Source organism: Dermacentor variabilis, chromosome 4 (genome assembly GCF_050947875.1).
Source record: "Dermacentor variabilis isolate Ectoservices chromosome 4, ASM5094787v1, whole genome shotgun sequence".
Taxonomy (NCBI): domain Eukaryota; kingdom Metazoa; phylum Arthropoda; class Arachnida; order Ixodida; family Ixodidae; genus Dermacentor; species Dermacentor variabilis.
This window is the reverse complement of record NC_134571.1, coordinates 41770539-41796055: the sequence shown is the minus strand read 5'-3', so window position 1 is coordinate 41796055 and position 25517 is coordinate 41770539. Positions and strand designations below refer to the sequence as shown.

The following is a 25517-nucleotide window of genomic DNA, read 5'->3' as shown; positions in this document are numbered from 1 at the left end:
CTGCACGACCGCGCTACGGCAGGAAATGGGCGGCGGAGGCAAATGTGAATAACGTGACAAACTTCCTCCAATGTCAAAGGAGAATAATGAGACACAACGTTTACGAGTCTGTCCAGTTTATCGAAAGCTGGAGAAAAATAAAATAGCGATCTCCGTTGCATCAAATCATGCACGAATAAGTAAACCTTTCTTTCACTGTGCGCACCAAAGAAAATCCTTGGACAATGCCTTTGGCAACTTTGATATGAAAAACACTGCATTCTAACTTCCACCTCTTACTGCCCCTCAAAACACACACACACACACATACATAACTTCTGGGAACTTGCATTAGTAATTCTTTCCAAAGCTCACAACTAATAACCTACACAACTTTACACTTTCGTCTGAACATCACAAATGGCATATATATGCCCTCCATTAACCTTAAATATAAACTTGTTGGCACATTTGGTTTTCATGGGACACAGGGAAAACATGATATAACACTTTTATAATACTTTCGAGTGCTCCTATAAGTATTTTTTCCAAAGCTAGGTCATATTAATAGCATGTCACTTTAAACTTTACACACACACTGCCCATAAATGCCCTCCAACCGTTCCCTCTAATTGGAAACTTGGTGTGACATTTCATTCTCCCAGCTGGACACAGAGAGAACATCTATATAATGCTTTCAAGTGCCCTTGTTACTAACAGCTTCACTGCACAAACATTCTCTTTTATTTCAGTTTGTCAAGAAGCTCTGACATAATTTGCTTGGCAAGTTTCATTTGGGCTCGGCTGTTTGACAATGCATTCACTTTTGTCATCATCGAGTTGAGGAATCGCTCTTTTCCTTTGGCTGCCTTCTTCGCCTGCAATAACGCATTATGCAAGAAATAGAAGAGAAAGTAAGATAACACGTAAACACTGATGTAATTAAAACAATTAGCTAAATACACAATAGAGCAGTCATGCTACAGTCACACCTCGTCATCTGCCGTTATGTAAAGGAGCTGAACACAAAAGCCTTGGTCAGGATAATTTAACAATCCTATTCCAATTCTGTTCGGGCTTCATCAGTAGTCCGAGCGGCACTTTTCTCAGATCATCACTAGCATAAAGCAGTCGTGCATGGTGGATGGTAAGAAAGGAACAGAATCGAGTGAAAGGAATCAATACATTATACTGGCTCTACCCAGTTTGGAATATTTAAATTTTTTTTACAATGTATGGTTGCTGAGTGTCCTTTATACAATTTACAGGTTCTCCACACTCAAATAACGAAGATACCAGCCTTTGAGATTAACCTGGTGCACTAAATGTGGGAGGCCACAGATATGGGTAGCTTGCTGTCCGTCGTGTGTAGCTAGAGTTTATCGCTGTTCTTGTCATTCTGCCAGGCAGAAAACCGCTTGCTCCTGTGAGGTGTCATGCCAGACAACGCACAAAAGTGAAAGTATCTCCAAAAGTGTTTGACTGGGATAACGGGCCCTGCTGAAGCTTGTGCAGTTTTCCCCGAATATGTTCTTTAATACATGATGCATGAGGCACTAGGCATGCTTGTAGCATCAGTGTTGACAACACGACGTAGAGGTCCCCCAACTGCTACATTTAATATGACCAGTGGCACTTGCAATACACCTGTTGGTATTTTCCACTAGCCAGAATAGTCCAAGTGAATGTACTAAGCTCAAAATAATTAAGTTTTTATTCCACAGAGTGGTAGAGCACTCGTACCTGTCTTGACTATTCAATGCCATCAAATTCACTGACATGCTGAATCAACCTACATTACATTAACATAAGTCTGGTGTAGTTTGTACAATGTTACTTATGCACTCCTTTAATTAAGAAGTGTTCAAGAGGTCACCTAGTTTTCTTTTTCTAATGCAGTAGCAAAGTAGAGATTAACTTGAAGTATTCTTTCATGACTTCTTACGCACCCTAATGCAAACAACAAGACATGTTTCAACATATGCTATGTTGCACAATGTTTGAAAGGTCAAAACCACTGCTAGCTTTAGATCTTCCTTATTACTAAGCTCTCATGCTTGCATCAATTTCCAGATATGCTGCAGGCAAGTACAGTAATACAAGCAAACAAATTAGTTCACACTTACATCTTTTGGATTCTCATCTATGACAGCCTGACATAATTGCTTCAGCTGCTCAACATCTGTTATCTGCCACCAGTCATTCTCTTCAATAATCTGGAAAGAACAAATCATGTTCAGGGGGCAAACATTTGTTATTGTTGTGCTATAGTAAAATAGATATAGTTAGCTAGCCTAATTAGTAACTGTGTTCTGAAAAATTATGATTATGCAGCTTGCTCATGACATCTACAAGTATATTAGGTCACAAAATATTTTATACAAAACATTGCATACAAAAAAAAGTACATTCTTTAGTACAGTGAAAAAATAGTTTATTTTTTTGTTAGCAACATCAGTTCAAGTAGTTCAAATGAAAGAACTAGTTATTGTCTAAGGAAATTTCTTGGTGCCGAAGTACTTCACCTTTGTCGGTGTTCTTGGATCGCCATTCAGCAAGAGCTCCAAAACGTCTTGTGCAGTTGTGTTGCTAACCTGCTGCTTCTGTATAAGGACAAGTAGCTCGTGGAACCTATCTGCATCTAAGGAACTGAGTAAAGAGACAGGAGGACAGGTACGTGAATATATGCAGTTTATTAGTTGAAGGCGAGTTTAATGAAAAGTTGTAATTTGTCATTGCAGTTAATTTACACCAAACGCCAACATGTTGACGAGAACCAGTGTGTCAAACCGGAAGAGAATCAAGAAACTGAAAACCTCAGAAAAGAAAACCTAAGATTTTTTTATAAAAATCACGAGCCATTCCAATCTGCGAAGGTAGATGACCAGCGAAGCTGTTTCCTCATAACCACACACACACACACACACACACACACACACACACACACACACACACACACACACACACAACACAACACACACACACACACACACACACACACACACACACACACACACACACACACACACACACACACACACACACACACACACACACACACACACACACACACACATATATTGTGAGACGAGGTTTAGGCAGCCAGTCTCTTCTTTATTCTCCCGAGTGAGAGCCCCACCACCAGGGTCCAAAACGGTGATGATGAGTATGTACAGGTGAGAATATGAAGCGTATGAATAATGCTCACACTAATTTCCCCGCACGCATATAGGGTCCAAGAAAGCGGGATTCAAACTTCTCGCACAAACCGGGTGTACGAATGGGCGTCCAAAGGAGCACTTCCTCTCCAGGACGAAAGGAGACGTCGCGACGAGAGATGTCGTAACGTTGCTTGCGATCTAGCTGACTGACTTCGGTGTTGAAGCGAGCACGTTCACGGCATTCCTCAAGTCTCGAGACGAACTGTTCGGGTATACTGGCCGAGGTGTTAGTTGGGGCATTAAAGAAAGCGGCGTCGATGGTGAATGTCGGGGAACGGCCGTAAACTAGGTAGAAAGGTGAGTATCCCGTAGTTCGTTGGATAGCGGTGTTGTGAGCAAAAGTCACGAAAGGTAAAAGTTTGTCCCAGTTGTCGTGGTTTGGCCCGATATACATGGATATCATATCTATTAGTGTGCGATGAAATCGCTCGGTTAAGCCATTTGTTTGTGGGTGATATGCGGATGTTGTCTTATGAACTGTGCCACAAGCTCCGAGTACTTCTGCTAGCATTGTTGACATGAAAGTCTTGCCGTGGTCGCTTAACAGTACACGAGGTGCACCATGGCGCAGCACAATGGCATCTAGAAAGAAGGTGGCAACGTCGGAGGCCGAACTAGGGCGTAGAGGAGCGGTCTCTGCGTAACGTGTGAGCTGGTCAACAGCTGTCACGACCCATCGATGACCCGCTGGCGTTATGGGCAGAGGGCCGACTAGGTCTATCCCAACGATGGCAAACGGTGTCGCGGGACATGGAATGGGCTGTAAAAGCCCAGCAGGAGGCGAAGTCGGTCGTTTCCGCCGTTGACACTGAACGCAAGAAGCGACGTACTTAATAATAATAATATTTGGGGTTTTACGTGCCAAAACCACTTTCTGATTATGAGGCACGCCGTAGTGGAGGACTCCGGAGATTTTGACCACCTGGGGTTCTTTAACGTGCACCTAAATCTAAGCACACGGGTGTTTTCGCATTTCGCCCCCATCGAAATGCGGCCGCCGTAGCCGGGATTCGATCTCGCGACCTCGTGCTCAGCAGCGCAACACCATAGCCACTGAGCAACCACGGCGGGTGAAGCGACGTACTTGGCCACAAAGGTAGACATGCCTGGCCAAAAGAAACGGCTCCTAACGCGGTGGTATGTTTTGTGGAATCCCAAATGGCCAGCAGATGGGTCGTCGTGCAAGGCTTCAAGGACTTGTGTGCGCATCGAACGTGGAGAATAGGTACCCAGCACCTCCACCACTTGTGAGCCGAGGTTTAGGCAGCCAGTCTCTTCTTTATTCTCCCGAGTGAGAGCCCCACCACCAGGGTCCAAAACGGTGATGATGAGTATGTACAGGTGAGAATATGAAGCGTATGACTAATGCTCACAATATATATATTCTCTGCATTACGAGCCGGATGAGCCATTGCATTTTTTGCTTGCCTAGGAGTTATGATCTATCGTTGATGATGATAATCTGTTTTGACACAGAACAAAAATGCACGAAAGCCTAACCATAAACAGCTTCGCTGTAAAAGGAAACCATATTTGAGGGTTGCTCTTATGCAAGGTGACAGTTCCAATGCTATTTTTTTCTTACAGTGTTCTGGCAGGAGTTGAACATATTAAGAAACTTGCCCTACAAGTTAAGCTATCTGTTTTCTGCAAAGTGCTTCTGTAAAGTTTGGAAACCTGTAGCAGACAGGAGGTCGCATTTTTTCTTATGTCTGCAGCCTCTTAAGTTACTAGGTTACATTAGAATCTCAATTGGTGGGAGTACTTTGTGGGGTCACACTGCAATATGTTTGAGCAAGTGCAAGGAATGAAAACAGTTCAAAAGTAGTAGTGACATTAATGCGATAACTTTTGTAGCTGAGCACTGCAGCATATCACATGGCTTAACACACCTGGCACTGTATTTTGTAACTATTCGTTTCTCCTGTCATGGTGGCTAAGCAGCTAAGGCATTGTTTTGTTGAGCACAAGGTCGTGGGAGCAAATCATGACCACGGTGGCCACATTTCAATGGGGGCGAAATGAAAGAACACATGTGTGCCACGCATTGGGTGCACATTAAAGATCCACAGGTGGTCTAAATTAACCTGGAGTCCACCACTTATGGTGCTTTTAATAATAAAATTATGGTTTTAGCACATAAACCCCAGAACTTTAGTTTAACTGATCAATTATACTCATATATAGTTAACCACTGGGCAAAAGCAGTGCAGCTGCATGAGAGCCAACAACAAAGGGTTAAAAGTATGAAAGAAGAAAAAAAAATGCTAACAAAATATTGCTCACTGCTGATTATGTGTTTTGCTCTGCGTGACATGTAGAGTCCCATACATGCCTGCCAACTGATGTCTTACATTTGTGCTTGACAAGTGTCGAAATCATAAAAAATGAGTAGTTCCAAATAAGAAAAGAATGTGATGAGTCATTGCTGGCAGCCATCCTCATAACTGTAATAAATAAATTTAATTGTTATAATTTCACCGTGTCCTCACTTGAAACATGGTGCTGTGACCAGGATTCAAACTTAGGAACTTGTAGTAAGCAAGAAGAGGGGTGTTTTTCTTTTTTTTTTACCAGTGCACATCGATTCATGCGCTACTGGTGAAATTTCATCAGTCATGAGACTTAATTCCTCTCGCCATCTTTTTCAGTGACGTGAATACGCAGAAATAAGACAGCACTAGATTGGGTGACCTGATATCATTGTTGGATGACATATTGCCATGAGTACATTGTTTTAGCTTTTCCTTTTTCTGAAGACCATTTTTCAATGTATTATTATGAAGTAATTGTTTTATGCAAGATGGGCCCACTATATCCAAGGTTTCCCAAGTATTGCTGCCTGCTGTACAGCATAAGAGATTTGTTTAATCAGTTTGGGCTCACAACTTTCTCGGATGTACAGGAGCACCAGCTAGCCTTTACTCTGAACTTTACGGAGAAATGTACGTGTATAAATAACAGACATATTTGACCTGAAAGTTCAGAGTCTATGATTGATGAATGTGCTACCCCCTGTTATTGTGATTCAAGTGTTCCTTGTTATCCTGGTCATAAGTTTACCCCAATAAAGGTCTAGATTCTTGATTCACGCTATTAGCAGTGTTCGGTCCTTCTCTCACTATGAAGTGACGGTGAAGAACCATTCTGATGCTTATTTACAAGCCCACGACAAATGCTGATGTTCTTCCACCACAGAACAGCACTGTTTCGAGTGCAAAAGTAGCAGAGTTCTGCAGTTTTTATTTTCAAGTGTGATATGTACCGCAACTGCACGATGGGCGATGGAATGAAAAATGATAGGCATAATGTTAAAGCTAGGAAGGCAGCAGTATGAATAAGAGACCGAACAGGTGTAGTATTGATATTCTAGTGGAGATAAAAAGGAAGAAGTGGAGTTGGGCAGGCTATGCAATGCATAGGGCAGATACTCAGCGGTCTGTAAAGAGTAACAGAATGGCGATGATAATGATGAAGATGTACCTGGATGGCAATGTGATGTCCGCTTTGTTTAGCTGGGCGAGCAAGTGAAGAAGCATCCAGTTGATAATGTGCTTAACTTCACAATCGTTAAAGCTGGCCAGTTTAAGAAAGAGTTCCAGGAAGCCATCTTCATTCTGCGAAGAAACAGAGAGAGAGAGACACATGCTAGAAGCATGCTGAATTTCAATGTGACTGAACTTCAACTTGAAATATTCGGGGGTTTTTGCAACAAGAGATTCAGTCCCAATGACCTTTGCAACATCTTTCGTGAAAGGTGGAAAATGGTTCTAGTATTGAAGGGTATCTCTTTGTGAATCGTGGAGTGGGGTGATTCATATATTCGTTTGGTGCATACACACTAAAGGACAAAAAAAAAAGTGTATGAGAAAAGGCTAAGTAGGATGTGTTGTTTTGATCCTGCTTTATCCACTTGTATGCTTTGTTTGGGGCCTGTACTATCTTTGGCAGGTGGATATGTAGCAATGTGAGGTTGTGTTCTCACATCGTTACTTCTAAGAGATGTTCTACTTTATACTTTTGCATTTGCATTTCATCTGTACATGATATGCTCAGTGGTCACTCCTGTGTCATGTTCAGCTGTATCCTTGAGAGTGTGTATAATGGTCTAACTAGTGTGATGCACAATGATCTACTGAGTGCACGCTACACAGCCTATCACTGTGGTCCTCCCATTGGTGCTAAGTGCCTTCAAATTTTTGTGCATATTCTTATAAAAGGATTACACTGTACTTTTTTCTTGAGTGCGAAAAGTCTCGACATAATATTAAAAGGAAAAAAGAGCTTACCAGCTTTAGAAATTCAAATGTGTATAACTGCACCATCTACTCCCAACAGGCATGTACCCAGGGGGGGGCCCGGGGGGGCCCGGGCCCCCCCCCGAAATCAAGTGGCATACCGCCCCCCCCCTCCCCACCTACGCCACCACTCCTCACACATTCCTAAAGCGCCGCCAGATCAATGTTAAGACTTCGTAGCTGTTCATCGGTCAGCATTATGCTGCCTTTTTCACTCCTTTTAGATGGCGGTAGTTATCGGCATCTCTTGTAATGTGAAGGACAGTTTTCTCGTAGATTCCGCACCCGCACGATTAACTCGAGATACGTTCAGTTGTCACCATCTATTCAACAATCACGCGCATAGCTGTTGCTTTTGTTAGTTCAACCTTCTTTGTTTAGGCTGATCCTGGGACCAGGAGAGGGATGCGGCTGTTACTCAGCTGGTCTGTACTCTCATGGAACGAGTTGCGGCCGGAGAAAACGCCAGTTGCGTTTAACTTATCCCTTTGCTTCATTATTTCCTTGAGTTACGGCTCGCCGCGACGCTGGCAGATCCGCCGGAAGCGCTGCCCGGAGCCATATACACGTGATATGGGTTAGATAAGGTGGGAAATAAAATAATGTGAAAGAGCGTCCATCATGAAACCCTGCAATAACCCTTAAACCCATAAGCAAGATGACTGTTGCCTGTTACCTCGTCTGTTTTTCCCTAATTGTATAGCACTTTTCGTGTAAAATTGGCAACTGGAAACAAAAATCGCAAGGAGTTGAGAAATCAAGCGATCTATTAAGGGAGAGAGCCAAGGCAACAACCAAACTGCAAGCAAAAGCGAATAATAAAGAAGTTAACCGTTGTTTATGAGAATATTTATGGATTAACATCTTTTTATTTAAAAAGGAAGTAGAGAAAACGCCGCCGGAAGTGGAGAACAATTCCTTGTTTTGAATGACGCTTCTACAGTTATCGGTCGAACCGCCTCACGTAGCCACTTCTCTGCTGTGCTGATGTGGGTGTTTTTCTAACCTTTCGCAGTGAGCACAGTACGTCTAGAATCGCAGAGTCCTGCGCTCTATGCGGTTGTATGGGACTGGCAGCCGCACAGCGTTACGCAATTCGCAACTGTCAAAACTGATCAACAAGGCGAAAATAACTGATATTCGAAACTATAACATGAGAAAGACTGAAGAAGCCGTAAAAAATGAACGCAGCCTGAAGTCAGTAAAAAAGAAACCTGGCATAGGACAAACCATGATGTATGCACTAAAAGATAAGAAGGATATAATATCATCAGCAATCTCGAAGATATAGTAAAAGCAGCGGAAAAATTCTAAGCTGACCTGTATACAATACCCAGAGGAGTCACGATAGTTCACTTAGAAACAGTAATGAACAGTATACAGAAACCCTCCTATAACTAGCGATGAGGTCAGAAGGGCCCTGCAAGACATGAAAGGATGAAGAGCGGGAGGATAACGTGGAATAACAGTCGATTTAATCAAAGATGGAGGAGACATAATGCTTGGAAAACTGGCGGCTCTTTATGCGAATTGTCTATCGACTGCAAGGGTCCCAGAAAACTGGAAGAATGCAGACATTATACTAATCCACAAAAAAAGGAGACGTTAAAGAATTGAACAATTATGGGACCATTAGCTTGCTCCCAGTATTATATAAAATATTTACCAAGATAATCTCCAATAGAATAAGGTTAACACTGGATTTGTCAACCAAGGGAACAGGCTGGCTTCAGGAAGAGATACTTTACAATGGATCGCATCCATGTCATCAATCAGGTTATCGCGAAATCTGTAGAGTACAATAAGCCTCTCTATGTGGCTTATATAGATTACGAAAAGGCATTTGATTCAGTAGAGATACCAATAATCGTAGAGGCACTACGTAATCAAGGAGTACAGAACGCTTACGTAAAAAGCTTGGAAAATATTGCTACATGCTTGAGGTATTTGTTTGTTTGAACGAGGCACGTAGGCGCCATCACTCCAGAAAAGAGGAGGAACAACGAACTGGGCTCGCGCTGTGAATCTAACCGGTCAGCGCTGCAACCGTTGTTGTAAATATAATCTATAAATAGTTTCTCGTCTTACTGACTCGTCTTTCGCGTTAGAATATCTACAGAGGTTCTACAGCTACCTTAATTCTACACGAGAAAAGCAGGGAGATACCTATAGAGAAAGGGGTCAGACAGGGAGACACAATTTCTCCAAAGCTATTTTCTGCGTGCTTAGAAGAACTCAAGCTATTAAACTGGGAAGGCTTAGGAGTAAAGATCGACGGCAAATATCTCGGCAACCTTTGGTTTGCCGATGACATTGTTCTATTCAACAACAATGCAGACGAGTTACAACAAATGATTGGAGACCTTAACAGAGAGAGTGTAAGAGTGGGGTTGAATATTATTATGCAGAAGATGAAGATAATGATAAATAGCTGGGCAAAGGAACAAGAGATCAGGATGGCCAGTCGGCCACTAGAGACTGTGAAGGAGTACGTTTACCTAGGTCAATTAATCAGAGGGAACCCTGATCATGAAAAGGAAATTCACAGAAGACTAAAAATAGGTTGGATCGCATACGGCAGACACTGCCAGCTCCTGACTGGAGACTTACCATTATTATTGAAAAGTAAGGTGTGCAATCAGTGCATTTTGCCAGTGCAATATGTCCAGTGCCAATGCATTTGCCAGTGCATTTCCCAGTGCATTATGCCAGTGCATATGGGGCAGAGACTTGAGAGCATGTTAAGGACCACGCAAAGGGCGATCGAAGATTGATAGGCATAACGTTAAGAGAGAAAGAGAGTGGTTTGGATCAGAGAGCGAACGGGTATAGACGATATTCTAATTGACATCAAGAGGAAAAAATGTAGCTGGGCAGGTCATGTAATGCGCCGGTTAGTTAACCGTTGAACCATTAGGGTTACAGGATGGGTACCAAGAGAAGGGAAACGCAATCGAGGACGACAAAACACTAGGTGGAGCGATGAAATTAGGAAATTCGCGGGCGCTAGTTGGAATCGGTTGGCACAGGACAGGCGTAATTGGAGATCGCAGGGAGAGGCCTTCGTCCTGCAGTGGACATAAAACATGATGATGATGATGATGGTGGTGATGATGATGATGGAGGTGGTGGGCCCCCCCCGAAAAAAAATCCTGGGTACGTGCCTGACTCCCAAGGCATCAGTTTCGGACAGGAACATTATCATTGAGGCTACATACACTTCATATACACTTCACTCCATGTAAACAGTCTCCGGGTAAGCAAAACTTTCTGGTAAACAGAACTGTGCATGCAAAATTGGATGGTTGCATATCCTTCATGCAAAACTCTGCCCATGCAACAAATTTTTCGTGATAGGGTTCTGCTGATAACAAAAAATTTATCTTTAATCCATTGTTGCTACGACAGCATTTGACTTGATTGTGGAAACACCAAATGAAATATTCAAATCAGTCATCAGACACAATAAAAGACAGTCGAGGTCTGCAACACAGTTGAAGTCTGCCAATCAGTGATAGCTGGCACTGACTGTGCTTCTCTGCCAGCTTATTAGGTGAGCACATACTTTGTTCAGAATGAGATTTCATATGGGAAGTGCTCCTACCTCTTTTTCTCAACTGTGCCATATTATTTTTGAAAAAAAAAAAAGCTTCAGCAATAAGTGCACTCTTCTTTTTGGCAGAGCAAATTTTCAGTGTCATTTCTGTTTGATTTAGGCAGATGCTACAGGAACATTTTATGCCATGTTAGAAGCACAGCACTCTCAGAGTTTTAGATGAATGCGCAGCTTACCATTATAGTCTGAGCTTGATGTGGTGTCAAGCCGTGATCTTCCACAAGTTGTTCTTTGTGTTGCCATGGAAGAGTGGGCATTTCTTTGTGTAGCTTCTCAATGCTGATTGTGGCCAGGTCATCAGCCTCGTGTGCAGAAATCACTAAAGGAGGCAAGTTGGGTTCCGGCATAAACCTGTAATCTTGGACAACTTCTTTGTCTCTCATTGGAACAGTGCACCTAAAGAAGAGTTTTGTCAAAATGAAGCAAGGTCCATTGACCTTCAAAGCAGGGCTGTCAATTCAAAGCTGATGCCTTGAAATAGTGCAAATTAATAGACAATTGACTGCGTCATCTCATTTCTTTCTTTTATTATGTCGCCTGTGCTTTTTTATAATGGCAAAGTGCACGCCCTGAGGTGGCCTTCACGAACTGAAGGATTATCAGAAATTTTGGCAACACTTTGCAGGAGCAGTGAATAACCTGCAAATGGAATCGCGCCATGTCAATTCAGTTTGCTATGTCATGCAGAGCAACTCACCAACACAAATATGGCGGACACGCTCAAAAAAAGCAAAATAATATTACTTTGGAGGCAGTCTGGCCATGTTAGCCAAGAGATTGATCCATTTGCGCCATGTATAACAGCAGCACTGCACTAATTTACCTTATTCAGCACTGTCTGCACCAATCCATTTTGCAACATTGTTAAAAATTATTGCAAGGAACCCTTATAGCCTAGTTCACCATTACCTATGACACCCAGCGTAAATGCCTCCATCAAACAATGCTATCAGGAGCATGATGTGCAGATTAGGTGTTACTGATGGTGACTTTCCAGAATTTTACCCATTAATCACTTATTTTTGACACTGTACATACTACTGCACAGAAATTTCACAATTTAATAAACAACACTGAACAAATAATGAAAAACATTAGCTAATATTTGCTAAAATTAAATTAGGCAATATCGCAACCATAGATTCATGGTTGGATGGGTACAAACAGTATTAAGAGTTTCTCATGCACCTAATCTAGTCTTATGGCTATTCAAGTGAATGTTCTTTCATTATGATCTCAACTTAAAGATTTATCTTACATTACAGCAGTAAAGACAACAAATGAAGTATACACACAATCTGTGTGGTAAATGTTACCTCTTCAAGCTGTCAAATGACATAGTTGTGTTGATAATTTTCCCACCAGATGAAAGAACTTCAATCTGTCTTGCAATTTCAAAGTCTGCAAAATTAAAGAGAAACACAATGCTCATGTGTAGCAAGCACAAGGCATTTGCAATTTGTACTCTTACCTACAGCATTAGCAACAGCACGCACACTGTTTAAGTTCTTCACTTCAGTTCGTGTGCCCCATGGTTCACCTGGACGATTCACGGATACATTTGCATCCACACGCAGAGTGCCTTCTGCAAATGTAATGTGACGAAATGGGGGAGGGGAGGGGGGGATGAATGTTAACTGTGTTATAAGATGCTTACAAAAGTATAAATATGTGCCCACTTGTTACAATGGCTCAGTGGCTATGACATTCTGTTACTGAGCATGAGACTGCTGATTCAATTCCCATCTGCATTACCATGAGTGTATAGTGAAATATGCGCATGCCCTGTGCTTTCAGTGCACAAAAGAGCCCCCTATGTACAAAGAACTAATTTGAAGCCCTAAAGTAGTACGTCTAATATGTTTTGATATCTTAGAGACACTAGATAGAAATGCTAGATCAGTTTAGACAGATGAAGCATTATTTGAAAAGTCTAGTTTCATTATTTCACTCTGTTACTTATTGGAAGAGAAAATAAAAGTCAACACACTACTTTTTAAACTTTGCTGGTACTCAAGAGTGCACTCAAGTGGTACTCAAGTGGTACTCAAGTGTGATGTGTGAAATCTTAAAGGTATTTTTTCGTAATTAGGCCAGTGTGGCTCAGCGAAAGTGCTTGAAACTTTCTAAGTGCAGCCCCTGGATCTTTTTAGAATACAATGTAGTCCACTTAAACTGATAGTAAATCAAGTAGGCCTGAGCGGACACCATCAAAATCCATGCTATCATGGCAAACTAGTGTGAAAACTTCCACTGTGGCATTGCCTCCCATCTTTCCTTTTTGTGTCCTTCCTGGCTTAGCCTCTTCTCATGGTGAGAGTGAGAAGGGTGACTTACTATTACTACTTAAGATATCTTTATCTGTGTTCTCTGTAAACTTGATCAATCAACAATACAGACATAGCTTTTGAAGTTGTGGCACTTGCAAAAAGGTATACCCGCGGCATGTTATTCACGCATATTACCAGAAATGCAACCCACCTTCCATCTTGCCGCTACACACATTAAGAGTGCGTAACGTGATGAGCAATTCTTTGACAAGGCTAGCTGCCTCTTCACCATCCTTAAGACATGCGTCAAAGACCAACTCCATGAGACCAACTCCTGTCGAAATAACCGGTGAATAATATTACAGTGTAGCTAGCAGACCAGCTAATGTATCATTAGCATCATAATTAAGCCTATTTTTTAAAGTGCACTACAGGACGAAGGCTGTGATTTCCAATTACCCCTGTCTTGCGCCAGCCGATTCCAACCTTACACTTGCAAATTCAGTAATTTCATCACTTCACCTAGTTTTATGCTATCCTTGACCTGGGCCTTCCTTCCCTCGGCACCCATTCTGTAACTCTAATGGTGCATGTATATGCGCGTGCACGCACGCACGCACGCACACACACACACACACACACACACACACACATGCGTGCGCGCGCGCACACACACACACACCTAAGTTGCAATGGCTTTTTCGGCAGCAGAAATGGGAAGCAGCTGTCAGGGAGAGGAAAGCAAGGACTTACCTGCACGGTTAAGATCAATGAGGCTCCTACCGTGTACGACATCATGCAGGCTTTTGCCACTGTCCTGCTCAAGCTGAAGTTGAATTAGTGTTGCTCGCTTGGAGTATGTCTCTTGAGAGCCAGGCGCAAACACAACAAAGTCTAGGTAGCCACCGGTGGCCAAAGGTGACCTTTGTTGAGTAATCTGGTACCCTGCCTATTGAATGAAAAGAAACATTTGCCAAATTATAGGATTTCATTTTACTTCTTGCTCACGCAAGTTCAAACACCACATATTTTGCATGCATGTAAACTGTAACTTCTTTCCCCGAGGGGACTGCAGTTTCACCCATAACGTGAAGTACTGGCATAATAGCTGGCACAATATTATGTGCAGCAAGTTCTGCACTTTTCATTTGGTATCGATTAAACTAGACATTATGAGAGGTGCATGGGCAATCTGTTCCAGAGAAAAGGAAATTTTTTTTTGATGTTGACTGTAGTTTATGTCGTCTTCGTTTGTGGAGGTAGCACTCCCTGGTGAGGGAGAAGTGGAGCGACATAGCTTCTTCCTTTCTTTATATTCTGTCTTTTGCTCCTTATTGCTAACGTCATTTAAAATCTTTAACCTGTGCTGTTTTATATCGATCAGCTGCAGATCGCCGTGTGAGCCAATCATGGCTCTACAGGTGAATTAGCGACTCTTTTCTGATGTGGCATTGGCAAAATTGCACTACCATTCCTCCCTCCCCCCTTTTCTCTGTATGTATAGCATTCCCTGGAAAGGCATGTTTTAAAGAGGATACACATTTTTACGTTGTCTAAACAACACTTTCCTTAACTTCTGACAAAAGTTTTGCATTGCTAAGACGTGCAGCCACTTCACATCAAATCATGCTATCATCCTTATGCTACATTTATAAATTATGATATTTAAAAAAAATGACTATATCATTTTGTTTACAAATTGATGCATTTATATAACGTATGTTGGTGACCTAGTTGGTACATGACTGAGAAAAATGAACCGCGCTAAAAACGGGACCAAACTCTTGATCAGCACACATTTTAGCGGTGTTCGTTTTTCCAAGCATTTAAATAAGCAGCAATGCCTAAAAACAAATAGTGAACAATGTAGCCCTTTGTTGCCCACCTTCTGCAGATATATTCTGCACATGCATGATAGATGTATTTTCCAACCACAATATTCTTGTCACCAGCTGTAGTTGCTTAGTGGTTTTGGTGTTGCACTGCTAAGCATGAAGTCGCAGGATGCCCTGCCATGGTGGTCGCATTTCGATGGAGGAGAAATGCAAAAACACCCATGTACTTCGATTTAGGTACATGTTTAAAGAAACCAAGGGGGTCAATATTAATTCGGAGTCTCTCACTACAGCGTGGCTCATTATCAGATCGTGGTTTTGGCATGTAAAACCCCATAATTTTATTTTTTTAATATTCTTGTCCCCAGACTAGCAGAACAATGTATTCTTACCATTGTACAGCTTCGACTTTACCACTCCAAACCCAATCTTCTAGGCTTCAGGGACAGAAAAAGCACTAGAATCATATCAATGCATTTCTTCAGCAGCTAGGTGTGTGGGGGAACCATGAGGACAACAAATTTTTCCAGGAATTCTAAAGCCTTTGTGCTCGTGCTCGTCCCCCTTGAGAGACCACAATTAGAGGGGGAAATAGAGTCTGTAGAGAAGAACTAAAATCAACATTGGGATTGGCAGTATGTATGAAATAAATAAAATAAATAAAATGCCATACAGCCGTGCAAAGCAGCAAACTTGGATTCTTGCAAATGGCCTATAAAAATACATCATCTGTTTTTCGTGAACGGAAAAAGGATTGGCATTTCCTTTAATCGTTATTACATGATGCAGAAAAAGGAGAAAGAATGGCGCCAGAAAGAAAGGCAAAGCGCAATAAGAGACTTGTTGAAGCTCAGGTAACAGCGCAGATAAGTGTTGTTTTCCAACCAGATCGTCTAGTGAGTGGTTATGCCACAGCTACATATAGAAGAGGGTGGGCACTATTTTACGAGATGCCTATTACGCAATGGTGCTTCTGAAACTGTGGGCATGCTATATTTTTCTACATTTAAAATATGAGAATGAACCTTTGCTCTACAACTTCAATACTGTCACATAAAGCAAGTTTCATTCACTTTCTGTGACCTGCTGTCTGACTTGTTTGAAGAGATGTGTGGGAACCATATCATTATTTGACCATCCTCAGGAATCAATGAGGCAGACAGTTTGAAGTAGGGCTGTTTTCTTTGCCTTTGTCAAAATTACGGCTTAAGATAAGGGCTAGCAGCTCCAAGAGATTTTAAAGTGTTGTGCATCCCGACAACTGGGTGTTCTGAAGACTGGAGAAACGTTTTGTTAGGAGGGACTCTCTGCAGCAAGCAGCACATGTTACGATGGGGTACGTGAATTTCAGCTAGGCAACTGGCCTCAGCTGTGTGGTGTCGACGGATCAGGCAGTGACAAGACTCTCTTCCTTCCTCCATAATTTCTTTGCCACCTTCGTTCTTGAAGTCTTTTATGTGCGTCCAAGTAGAGGTGCACCGTAGGTGGGCTGGCTGCAATTTTCTTCCTGCTACAGGAACTGAGCAACAACTGTCTCTTACTGCTCTCCTCGAAAGTGGTGCAGTCCTTGTGCCCATTTGACGCAAGGAGTGTGGTCCTAAACATAGCTATCTTAAATATCGGACTCGGGGGAGGGGAATCTACAGCTGAGAGAAAAAAAAAATTGATGTCACGCCTTTGTCCACAGCACAAATATGCTTGCAAGCAGCACATGTTTCTGCAAGCAGCAAGGTCCATGGAGAATCTCATCAGTGGTGCTCGTTGTGTGCACAACCGGTGACAGGCACAAAGCAAGGGCTGGTCATTCTCCAGAAAATGACAAAGTCATAATTCTTTGAACAAAGAAAAATGTATGGTTGCTTCAGACAGCTTTTTGCATGCTTGCCAATTTTCCCTTCACTAACGCATCTCTCTCTCTCTCCGCTCCCGTAACCACTATGTGCCTGTCATAAGCATGTGCACCAAGGGGAGCAGTGACGTGGATGAACTTGGGTGTATGCTTCAAAAACGCACTGACACCAGCCGTGGATGAAGCTAAGGCCCCCGAAAATTTTTGGAATCTTACTAGATACAATAGCCCCGCAGCCTGCGCTTCTTGAAATGGGCCCTTTTAATTGTCTGCTGGCACTCTTCGTGCCCACTAGCCGGTACGTCCCCTGCAATTGGAGGCAAAATGTTTCAGTAAATTGTCCAAACTTCAGTAAAGGCCCTTTGTAATTTCTGCTCCCCACTCTGTGCTTTCTCTCCAACTCTGTTCCCTCTTCACTGCACGATCCCTCTTTCTGGCCAATGCTCAGGTGTCAGAAATTGACAGTGCAGCCAGCGAAATTCCTTTTTTTTTTCTTTCTTTTAACAATCACAAATGCTGCCGTTATTTCCACAATCAGACGCGAGCTGACGCGGGCGCGTAATAAGCTGAACCTTTCACCTATTTGTTCTTGGCGCGACTTGCTATCACAGGCAATGCTTTCACATTCAACACCCCCTTTCATCCATGTAGCTTTTTCTGAGCCCGCCTACTGAAATTTGGGGAGGGGGGGGGAGCGTTTAGATCTGCCCCTCCTGGCTACGACAATTCTGTATATAACATATGCTGCTCCCAAGCCCAACGTGCTGGCCCTCAATGACAATGCTCCGACATAAAAGATGTAGCGAATCATTAAGGTTTACTGTTCCTCGGCTTAAATAATGTCAAACAAGAGCATCGCTCTTACTGGCATATCTGCGTAGAAGTAATGCTTCCGGTCAAAGTGGGACACAGTGTTGATATTGCAGTTTAGCGCAAGCGCAGTCAGGACAGCTGCCTCGACGCATCTCCGGTTCAGGACCTGAAACAGACGCAAGGCATTTGATCTAAGCACCCACCTTGATCTAAGCATGCACCTTACCGGTAATGTTCCGGGTATGGACGCGTCAAAAGGTGAAACTTGAGAGTTTTGAGGCTCTCCGAACTTGTATGGTGAAGTAGAAAATAACTTTGAATAAGATTCTATTTGAACGTGGACTTCGATGCCAATGACTGCTTCCCATTCCTTTAGTTTGCTAGAGAAAGAAAAAAGAAGAGCCACGAATTTTTACTGCTGTTATTCGATGGTTTATAGGCAACCCCATTAACGTACCTATTGGGCTTATTACCAGCGCAAGTAGTCAAAGTGAACCGCCGGTAGCTTTGCACCAGGCCAAAAAGCGGTCGCCGCAACACCGACATGGTGGACACATGTCCTAAAACGGTGTTTTGTAAAGTAAATGTACGGTCGCGTAATCAAGCAAATGGTAAGACGTAAACGGTTAACAAACTCTCGTTTAATTAGTTGGTTTAGTTTATCGGGTGCTGAAAAGCTCGCATTGCGCGCACCGCATGATGCGAACTAAAAAACGCCACCAACCGTGCTTGCCTTTTGTTCCTAAACGTTACCACAAGCCACCGAGGCCAGAAACAAAACAAGAATAGGAACTAACGCAAACAAAATACATTAAATAATGATAATTAAGCTTTTTACATGTCAGTAACCTAGATAAGTAATGTTGACGTCACAATCCTCAACAATAATTTCTACACTGCGAACGGTCAAAGAAAGACTTATGACGTCTTTGCCGACGTGTATAAGTGAGCTTTCGGTTTCGGTTTTGCGCACCCGTTTTTCAGTGGCAAGTCCGGGCGCCGTTGTGCGTCGAGCAACGGAGCGCCGGCTGCTGATGCTGCTGACTTTATTCTACGCCGCTGATTGCTTCCTGATGTCGTACATAACAGCTACGCCCCGTACGTGTTGCCGCTATGAAATTACCGCGTTTCCAGTGCTTGCATACTAGTTCAGTCTGCACAGGAAGGTGCGTTTTTCTCTTAAATTTATAGAAAAAAAGATTTCGCACTTACCGCTGCTCTGTTCTTGCTCAAATATTGCAAGATAGAATTTTATGGTACAAATAATTCAATATAATGCAATTAACAGTGGTCTGCTGCGGTCCACTTTCAGTTGTATTTCGCTCTTCGAAGAGGCAGGATGTGTGTCGAGTGAGTTCGTGAACAACACTTTGCAATGTGATCAGTGGCGTAGCTAGGTCGTCTGGCACCCGGGGCCCATAGGGCTTCTGTCACCCCCCTCCCCGGAAGTAGCCGGCGGAAAGAGGGGTGTCTTCAGACGTATCTGACACCCCCCCCTCACTGGCCCCTTGCACCCGGGGCCCACGGCCCCCCGGCCCCCCGGCCCCCCCTGTTGCTACGCCACTGAATGTGATGAAAACTGTTTAAAGGGGGCACTAAAGAGAAGAATGATTTCTTCTGCATCAGTTAATTACCTTTCTACAACACCAAAAACACCACTCTTACCACGATAAGACGCTTGGTAAGCCAGAAAAAGCGCAAGAACGAAAGACGAGTGGCGACGACGCCTCCTTGAAGTTCCCGCACCTAGTCACTGTGACCTCATGGATCTTGATGTCATCTTCTAGGGCACACTTAACTATTCAGCGGTACAGAGTGACTAAATTGTGTTTTAAAGGAAGCAAATATTAAACATAGCAAGTTTCGGGAACCTTTACTTAGCCAACGCGGCCCAAGTGCGAACATATTTTGGAATCCCTGACGTCACACTAACGTAGTGACGTCAAAGTTTCGGCGCGAAATTCAAATGCTGATACTTCGACCTTCATTGTTTCATCTAATAATCAAACTATTATTTTGAAATGACTGCCTGCAGAGTTCTCAAACAATGCTTTATTAGTCTAAACTGATTTATTGTTTCGCTTTAGTGTCCCTTTAAATCATGGATCCGGGGCCTCAGAGAGGTAAACAAAACAAGAGAGAATCGGTCAATCGTCCTGTTACCAGTGAGACATATTACACCAGCTTGACCCAGCTGGTACTGCTGGTACATATATGGGCCCCAACAGTGCACGTCGAGAATGGCAGCGTGGTGAATTTGCCGACCGGGAATCACTGCGACAAGTAAAAAAAAAAGTTTCATTAACTTCATTTTGTCCGATTACCAATAGACTCGGATTTCCGCATGCCAATCGTATATTCTCGATTGTGGTAAGCTATCGAACCAAAGATTTCAAAGGTGTTTGGTGACCTCAGAAGTATTGCCGTATATTCATCGTTTATCCCACAACTTGGAAAAAAAAATTCGAGCAGGTACAATTTGTCGATCGTTTTTTCCGCCATGGGCACGCTGGCTGGGCTTTGCCCCGGAATCGCTTCTGAAAAGAAGAAAGAATCTGGAGGCTGCGGCAAAAAAAAAAAAAAAAAAAAAGCAGGTTCGGGGATACGTGAAATGCACCGTTGGCGTTGTCTCCGAGATTGCGCTATATATGTATAACTTGTATAACGCGCATTTGCCTCTGCACTGTCAAGCTTGCATGTGCGTTCCGGATTTCCGAGAAATCAAGATTCTGGGTAAAAGCTAAGATACCACTGTCCAGAAGCATGATGGAAGCATTCTATATATCTCTGAGAGGGAAAGAATGCGCAAGTGACCCATCAATTTCTCTAATGGATAGCGAGTGTTTTTGGCGCGGCTTGCTATTATGTGTGTTTGTGGCAATGTGATCGCATGGTTTCGCACATGTGCGATCAAGCGCATATATTGACGAGTGACGAGGAATAAAGTTAGTTGAAAGTTAGCGCTGGTCCGTGTCTTTCACTATGTGCTTGTAATGAATATATATATATATATATATATATATATATATATATATATATATATATATATATTGTAAGGAAGATAACGAACGTGCGCACACAGTCAGCAGCATCCGCCACATCAAGCGCGCAGCAGAGGCTCGAACTCGGGAACTGCTCGGTGCATCCTCGAACCGGCGATCGCTACGAACCCCAAAAAATCTCCTTTATAATATATTTATATATATATTTGTGTGTGTTTGTGTGTGTTTGTGTGTGTGAAGCTAGGCTACGTCAGATCCGGCTATCCCAAAATCCCAGATTCGTTACGTAAGAAAAATAAAAAATAAAACGAAAGAATGAAATTTCAAGAAACTGCGATATATCACGTACAGGCCACAGCGGATTCGTTATATATAATTCCGTGTAATTATTATAGAATCTCGATAAGAGTTCGGTAAAATGAATAGTTCGACATATCTGTGTTCGCTGTAACGAGGTTTGATTGCTCCTCGTTCACCGTAGTGCTGCGCCGAGAGGCTATGTGTGTTCTGCTTTTCTCTGCCTTCATAAAACACGACGAGGTGCTTGGAGACACCCAGGGGCCCTTCAAGCTCTACTGGCCACCACTTTTCAAGACAAAGCAAGTCGTTGTTGCGCTAGGATAGAAAACCGATTTTCGCATACGGTCTTGTTCGGCTCGTTCTCTCCGATGCACCAACCCGTTTTGTGAAAATCCTGTCATCACATAAAGCCGTCGCGTTCCTTGTATGCGGTATCCATCGGATGATGTTTTGCAGGGAAAGCAGCCAATTCTGAATCACAAAGCTTATGTATTATGTGGGTTTGCCAATCGCAATGATTGCGGTGTTGAGCCCATGCACGCCATCCGCCTCATACAGAGAGGAGGCCCAACGTATACCTATGCGCTGCAGGCTTGAAATACGCGAGAACAGTAGTGGTGCCTGGAGCAAGTATGCTCACGGTTCGCGCTCATATGTTTCGGGGTTGCATTGAGCTGACCTGCTTGAGCACTTGTGTTTCATTTGCTGCCCCCAAAACGATCAGACGGCGCGCATGTAGTTTCTGTGTCTTCCTTCTTTTCTGCCACTGTGAAGCGTGTAGTCCAAACCGATATTTGTCGAGAATGCACGCATATATGTCTATGATTGACGGGTTGGCTCTGTCTCCCACGAGCATGTATAAATAGTTTCTGTGTATTTTCCTTCTTTTTCATGCATTAGCATTCTTAGGATACTACAAGCACTTTCCGAGGGCTATCTATGCACGTATCTATCAAACAGTTTTCCCGCCTACATGAGTCGCTGGGTAGTCCGCGGTGTAATGGTTAGCACATCGGACTGCTATGCTCAGGTAACAGGGCTCGAAACCAACCACCTGACCAACTTGTGTCCATAAGTATGTGCCAATGTGTTCATACGTGCCGCTCTTCAACGAACCCCATTTGCCACCGACGTGGGTCACTGTAGATGCGATACTGGCTAGGCATCGCTGTTCGAAGAAACTATTTCACGGCCACTTGGAGCACGGGATATGCGCCACTTTGTCCGTGCTGGCCTTCAATAAACCTCCTTATGAAAACTTGGGTCTCTGCATATGTCCGAGTGCGCTGCTCTTCAATGAACGTACCTGAGGCTAAGTTGGGCAACTAGATATGTACCACTGGAAATGTGCTCCTCTACAACGACGAAAAAGATCCCTTTGACCTTTCAGGTGCCAAATTAATTATTTGATTAATTATGGGGTTTTACGTGCCTAAACCACTTTCTGATCACGAGGCACGCCGTAGTGGAGGACTCCGGAAATTTCGACCACCTGGGGTTCTTTAACGTGCACCTAAATCTAAGTACACGGGATGTTTTCGCATTTCGCCCCCATCGAAATATCGAAATGCGGCCGCCGTGGCCGGGATCCGATCCCGCGACCTTGGGCTCAGCAGCCTAACACCATAGCCACTGAGTAATCACGGCGGGTAGGTGCCAAATAGTTATGTTGGTTGAAAACTCACCTTCACAGCATTTTTTTCAGATGTTCAAAATCATACAACACGTACAACTACAGAATTGAATAATTTCTAATTATTTAGGGAGTTTTGTCACGTTAACGGAATTCGGATTGCATGCCAAATGTCACCACAAGAACATCAGATCGGACAACAGCAACTGGTTCATTTCTAGCAGGCTTGTAAAGCACCTATCCAGCCAATAGAAAAATGTGGCTGGCGCAACCATTGTCAAAAAGATTGAAAGAAGTGAACCCGCTACATGCAACGATATACTAACAACGAGCAAGAATACCCAACCTTCTACGTTCCCTATTGTTTTACTGAAACATCTTGCACATGTTATTAATGCTACTTTACAATTTCAATCTGAATTGTTCCAAGATGCACACGATATATTTTAAGTATCAGTGCTTTCATCATTGTTACTCAATTGAGTACACAGTGCCTGAAAGGGTTCAGTTTATACGAAGCAAGCGAAATCGAACCCACGTCGCATGGTTTTCTCAAGGACATCAATCCGACGCATTAGCAGGCTTCGTCACAAATGCACTGGATATGTGCGCCGCTTTTCAGCGAACCACTCGATGGCCAGCTCGGGTCACCGAGTATTTGCCGCTGAGTGTGCGGCAAGCGTGGCAACAATTCTCAGCGTTCGCAGGCATTGGTGAGCCACGCTCGTCGTCTCGGAGGCCACGCGTGGACTTTTCGGCATTGCCACTAGATGGCGCCGCGCGTCATTTTAACCTGTTGACCCTGTTGACACAAGGTGGAGGAAGCGAACTAGAAAATTGACAAGCAAATACTTGGGCGGCAGTTGGGGGACAGGTAAGGAATTATCTGTCAAGAAAAAGGTTAAGGAGACAGAGAGGGGTATGTGGAAAACAGAGATGCAAACCAAATCAGCATTAGTGACATAGAGGACATTTAAGCAAGAAATAGCTAAAGAAAATATTTACGATAACTCTAAGGGAAGTTTGAAGCCAGGACAGGTGTACTTCGGACTAAAACATACCGAGCCAGATACCAGGAGATAGATTTGTTGTGCGGGGCGTGTGGAGAGGAGGAGAAAACGGCTGAACGCCTGATACTTGCTTGTAAACAACTTCATCCTGCAGTTGAATGTAACGGGGAACTATTCAAAGCTTTGGGTTTTAAAGACAGTGAAAGTAAAATAGACTCTGAACAGGTAGAAATGACTAAACGGAGGCTATCTGACTGGTGGATAATATCAACGCAAAAATAAAGGAGTAAATACATAGGTATGCATATAGTACCATTCACGGCTAGGTGGCGCGCGCCGCCACCGCCCGATTCAAAGGGTTTAGCCTCATCCATCCATCCATCCATCCATCCATCCATCCATCCATCCATCCATCCATCCATCCACCCATCCATCCATCCATCCATCCCATAGAGTTTTCTACAAAAATTCCATCCATCCATCCATCCATCCATCCATCCATCCATCCATCCATCCAGGCGCTAGAGAGGAGCCCGGTGACCGCATGACGCGTTTCCCAACGCTCGCACGCACCGATGCGCCGGGCATTTCGGAGGCCACGTACAGGCTTCGCGGCAGCGGCGCCTGGTGGCCGCATTGCCGTCGGCGTTCATCGTAAGACCAGTTCCGCCACTTCCTTGAAAATTAAATTTGATTCTGGCGTTGTTTTTTTCGAGCCAAACCACGACCTGATTATGAAGAACGCCGTATGCGGGGAACACCGAAATCGCAGTACAGGAGCGTGTTCGCATTTCGCCCCCATCGAATGCGGCTGCCGCGCCCGGGATCAATCCACGAACTCAAGCTCAGCAACGCGAAGCCATATATCAGTATGCAGCAGTATTAAGCATGCGTAGGTAGTCTAGCCATTCATTTCCGGGTGCCGCCTTATATGTCCTTGAAGTCTGTTTGTTTCTTCCCGCTTATGTCCGTGTTTTCTATACACCTGCCTTTTCGTACAATGAATTCCTACCAACTTGTCCAGCTTTCTATGGTTCTAAATATAGCAGAATTTTAAAGGTACCCGGGATAGCACGCCCAGATGTCTCTGCTTCACATATGTTCTCGCGCGGGTAATGCAAGCTTTCCCGAAACCGAATGGCCGAGAAGAGCTACGAGGGCGCTTACAGATGACAGACAGATGAAAAGAAGGTGTCGCTAAGGAAAGTTATTTAAATCAAACGACAGTACAAGGCACATTTCCGGCCAGTATGCAGTATGTCTTTTTTTTTCACGTCGTAAAAAAAAAAAAAAAAGGTTTATATACGACGACTGCATGACACAGTGAGAACAAACGGTAAAGCAATGTCGACGTCAAACCCATGTAAATGCTAATCACATCTGTTTCTTTTCACATACTCTCAAGCCAAAAGGATTTCCGGGTGATCGTCTTCGTCGTGTATACGTTCGGCTTCTTGCGCACTGGAGTGGTCTCAGCATAATTTCTTTTTTTTTTCCCCGGCTACATTTAAGGTTCGGCGCAAGCACAAGGTGTAGTGTGCCTTTTTTTTTTTTTCATTTTGCCCCGCCGTCTTGGGATTCACGCGCACACGATTTTGAAACCGCGCGATGCGGATCGGAGGCGGGAGAGATGACTTTCTTTTCGCTGAACCCAACGGGCGTCGTGGCTCCTATACATAGGTAGCCCTTAA

At 43.5% G+C, this 25517-nt stretch overlaps 1 protein-coding gene across 1 annotated transcript; it reads right to left on the bottom strand.

The window, feature by feature from the left end:
• Positions 1 to 705: 705 nt before the first annotated feature.
• GatB (glutamyl-tRNA(Gln) amidotransferase subunit B, mitochondrial) lies at positions 706 to 18600 on the bottom strand. The gene is made up of 12 exons (XM_075688756.1): positions 18339 to 18600; positions 18108 to 18261; positions 17934 to 18047; positions 14138 to 14333; positions 13596 to 13718; positions 12586 to 12699; positions 12431 to 12515; positions 11291 to 11510; positions 6684 to 6817; positions 2505 to 2628; positions 2106 to 2195; positions 706 to 857 (listed from the first exon to the last, which is right to left on the bottom strand). The coding sequence occupies exons 1-12, from the start codon at positions 18425 to 18427 to the stop codon at positions 723 to 725; spliced, it is 1578 nt and encodes a 525-aa protein (XP_075544871.1). The 5' UTR covers positions 18428 to 18600; the 3' UTR covers positions 706 to 722.
• Positions 18601 to 25517: the final 6917 nt, after the last annotated feature.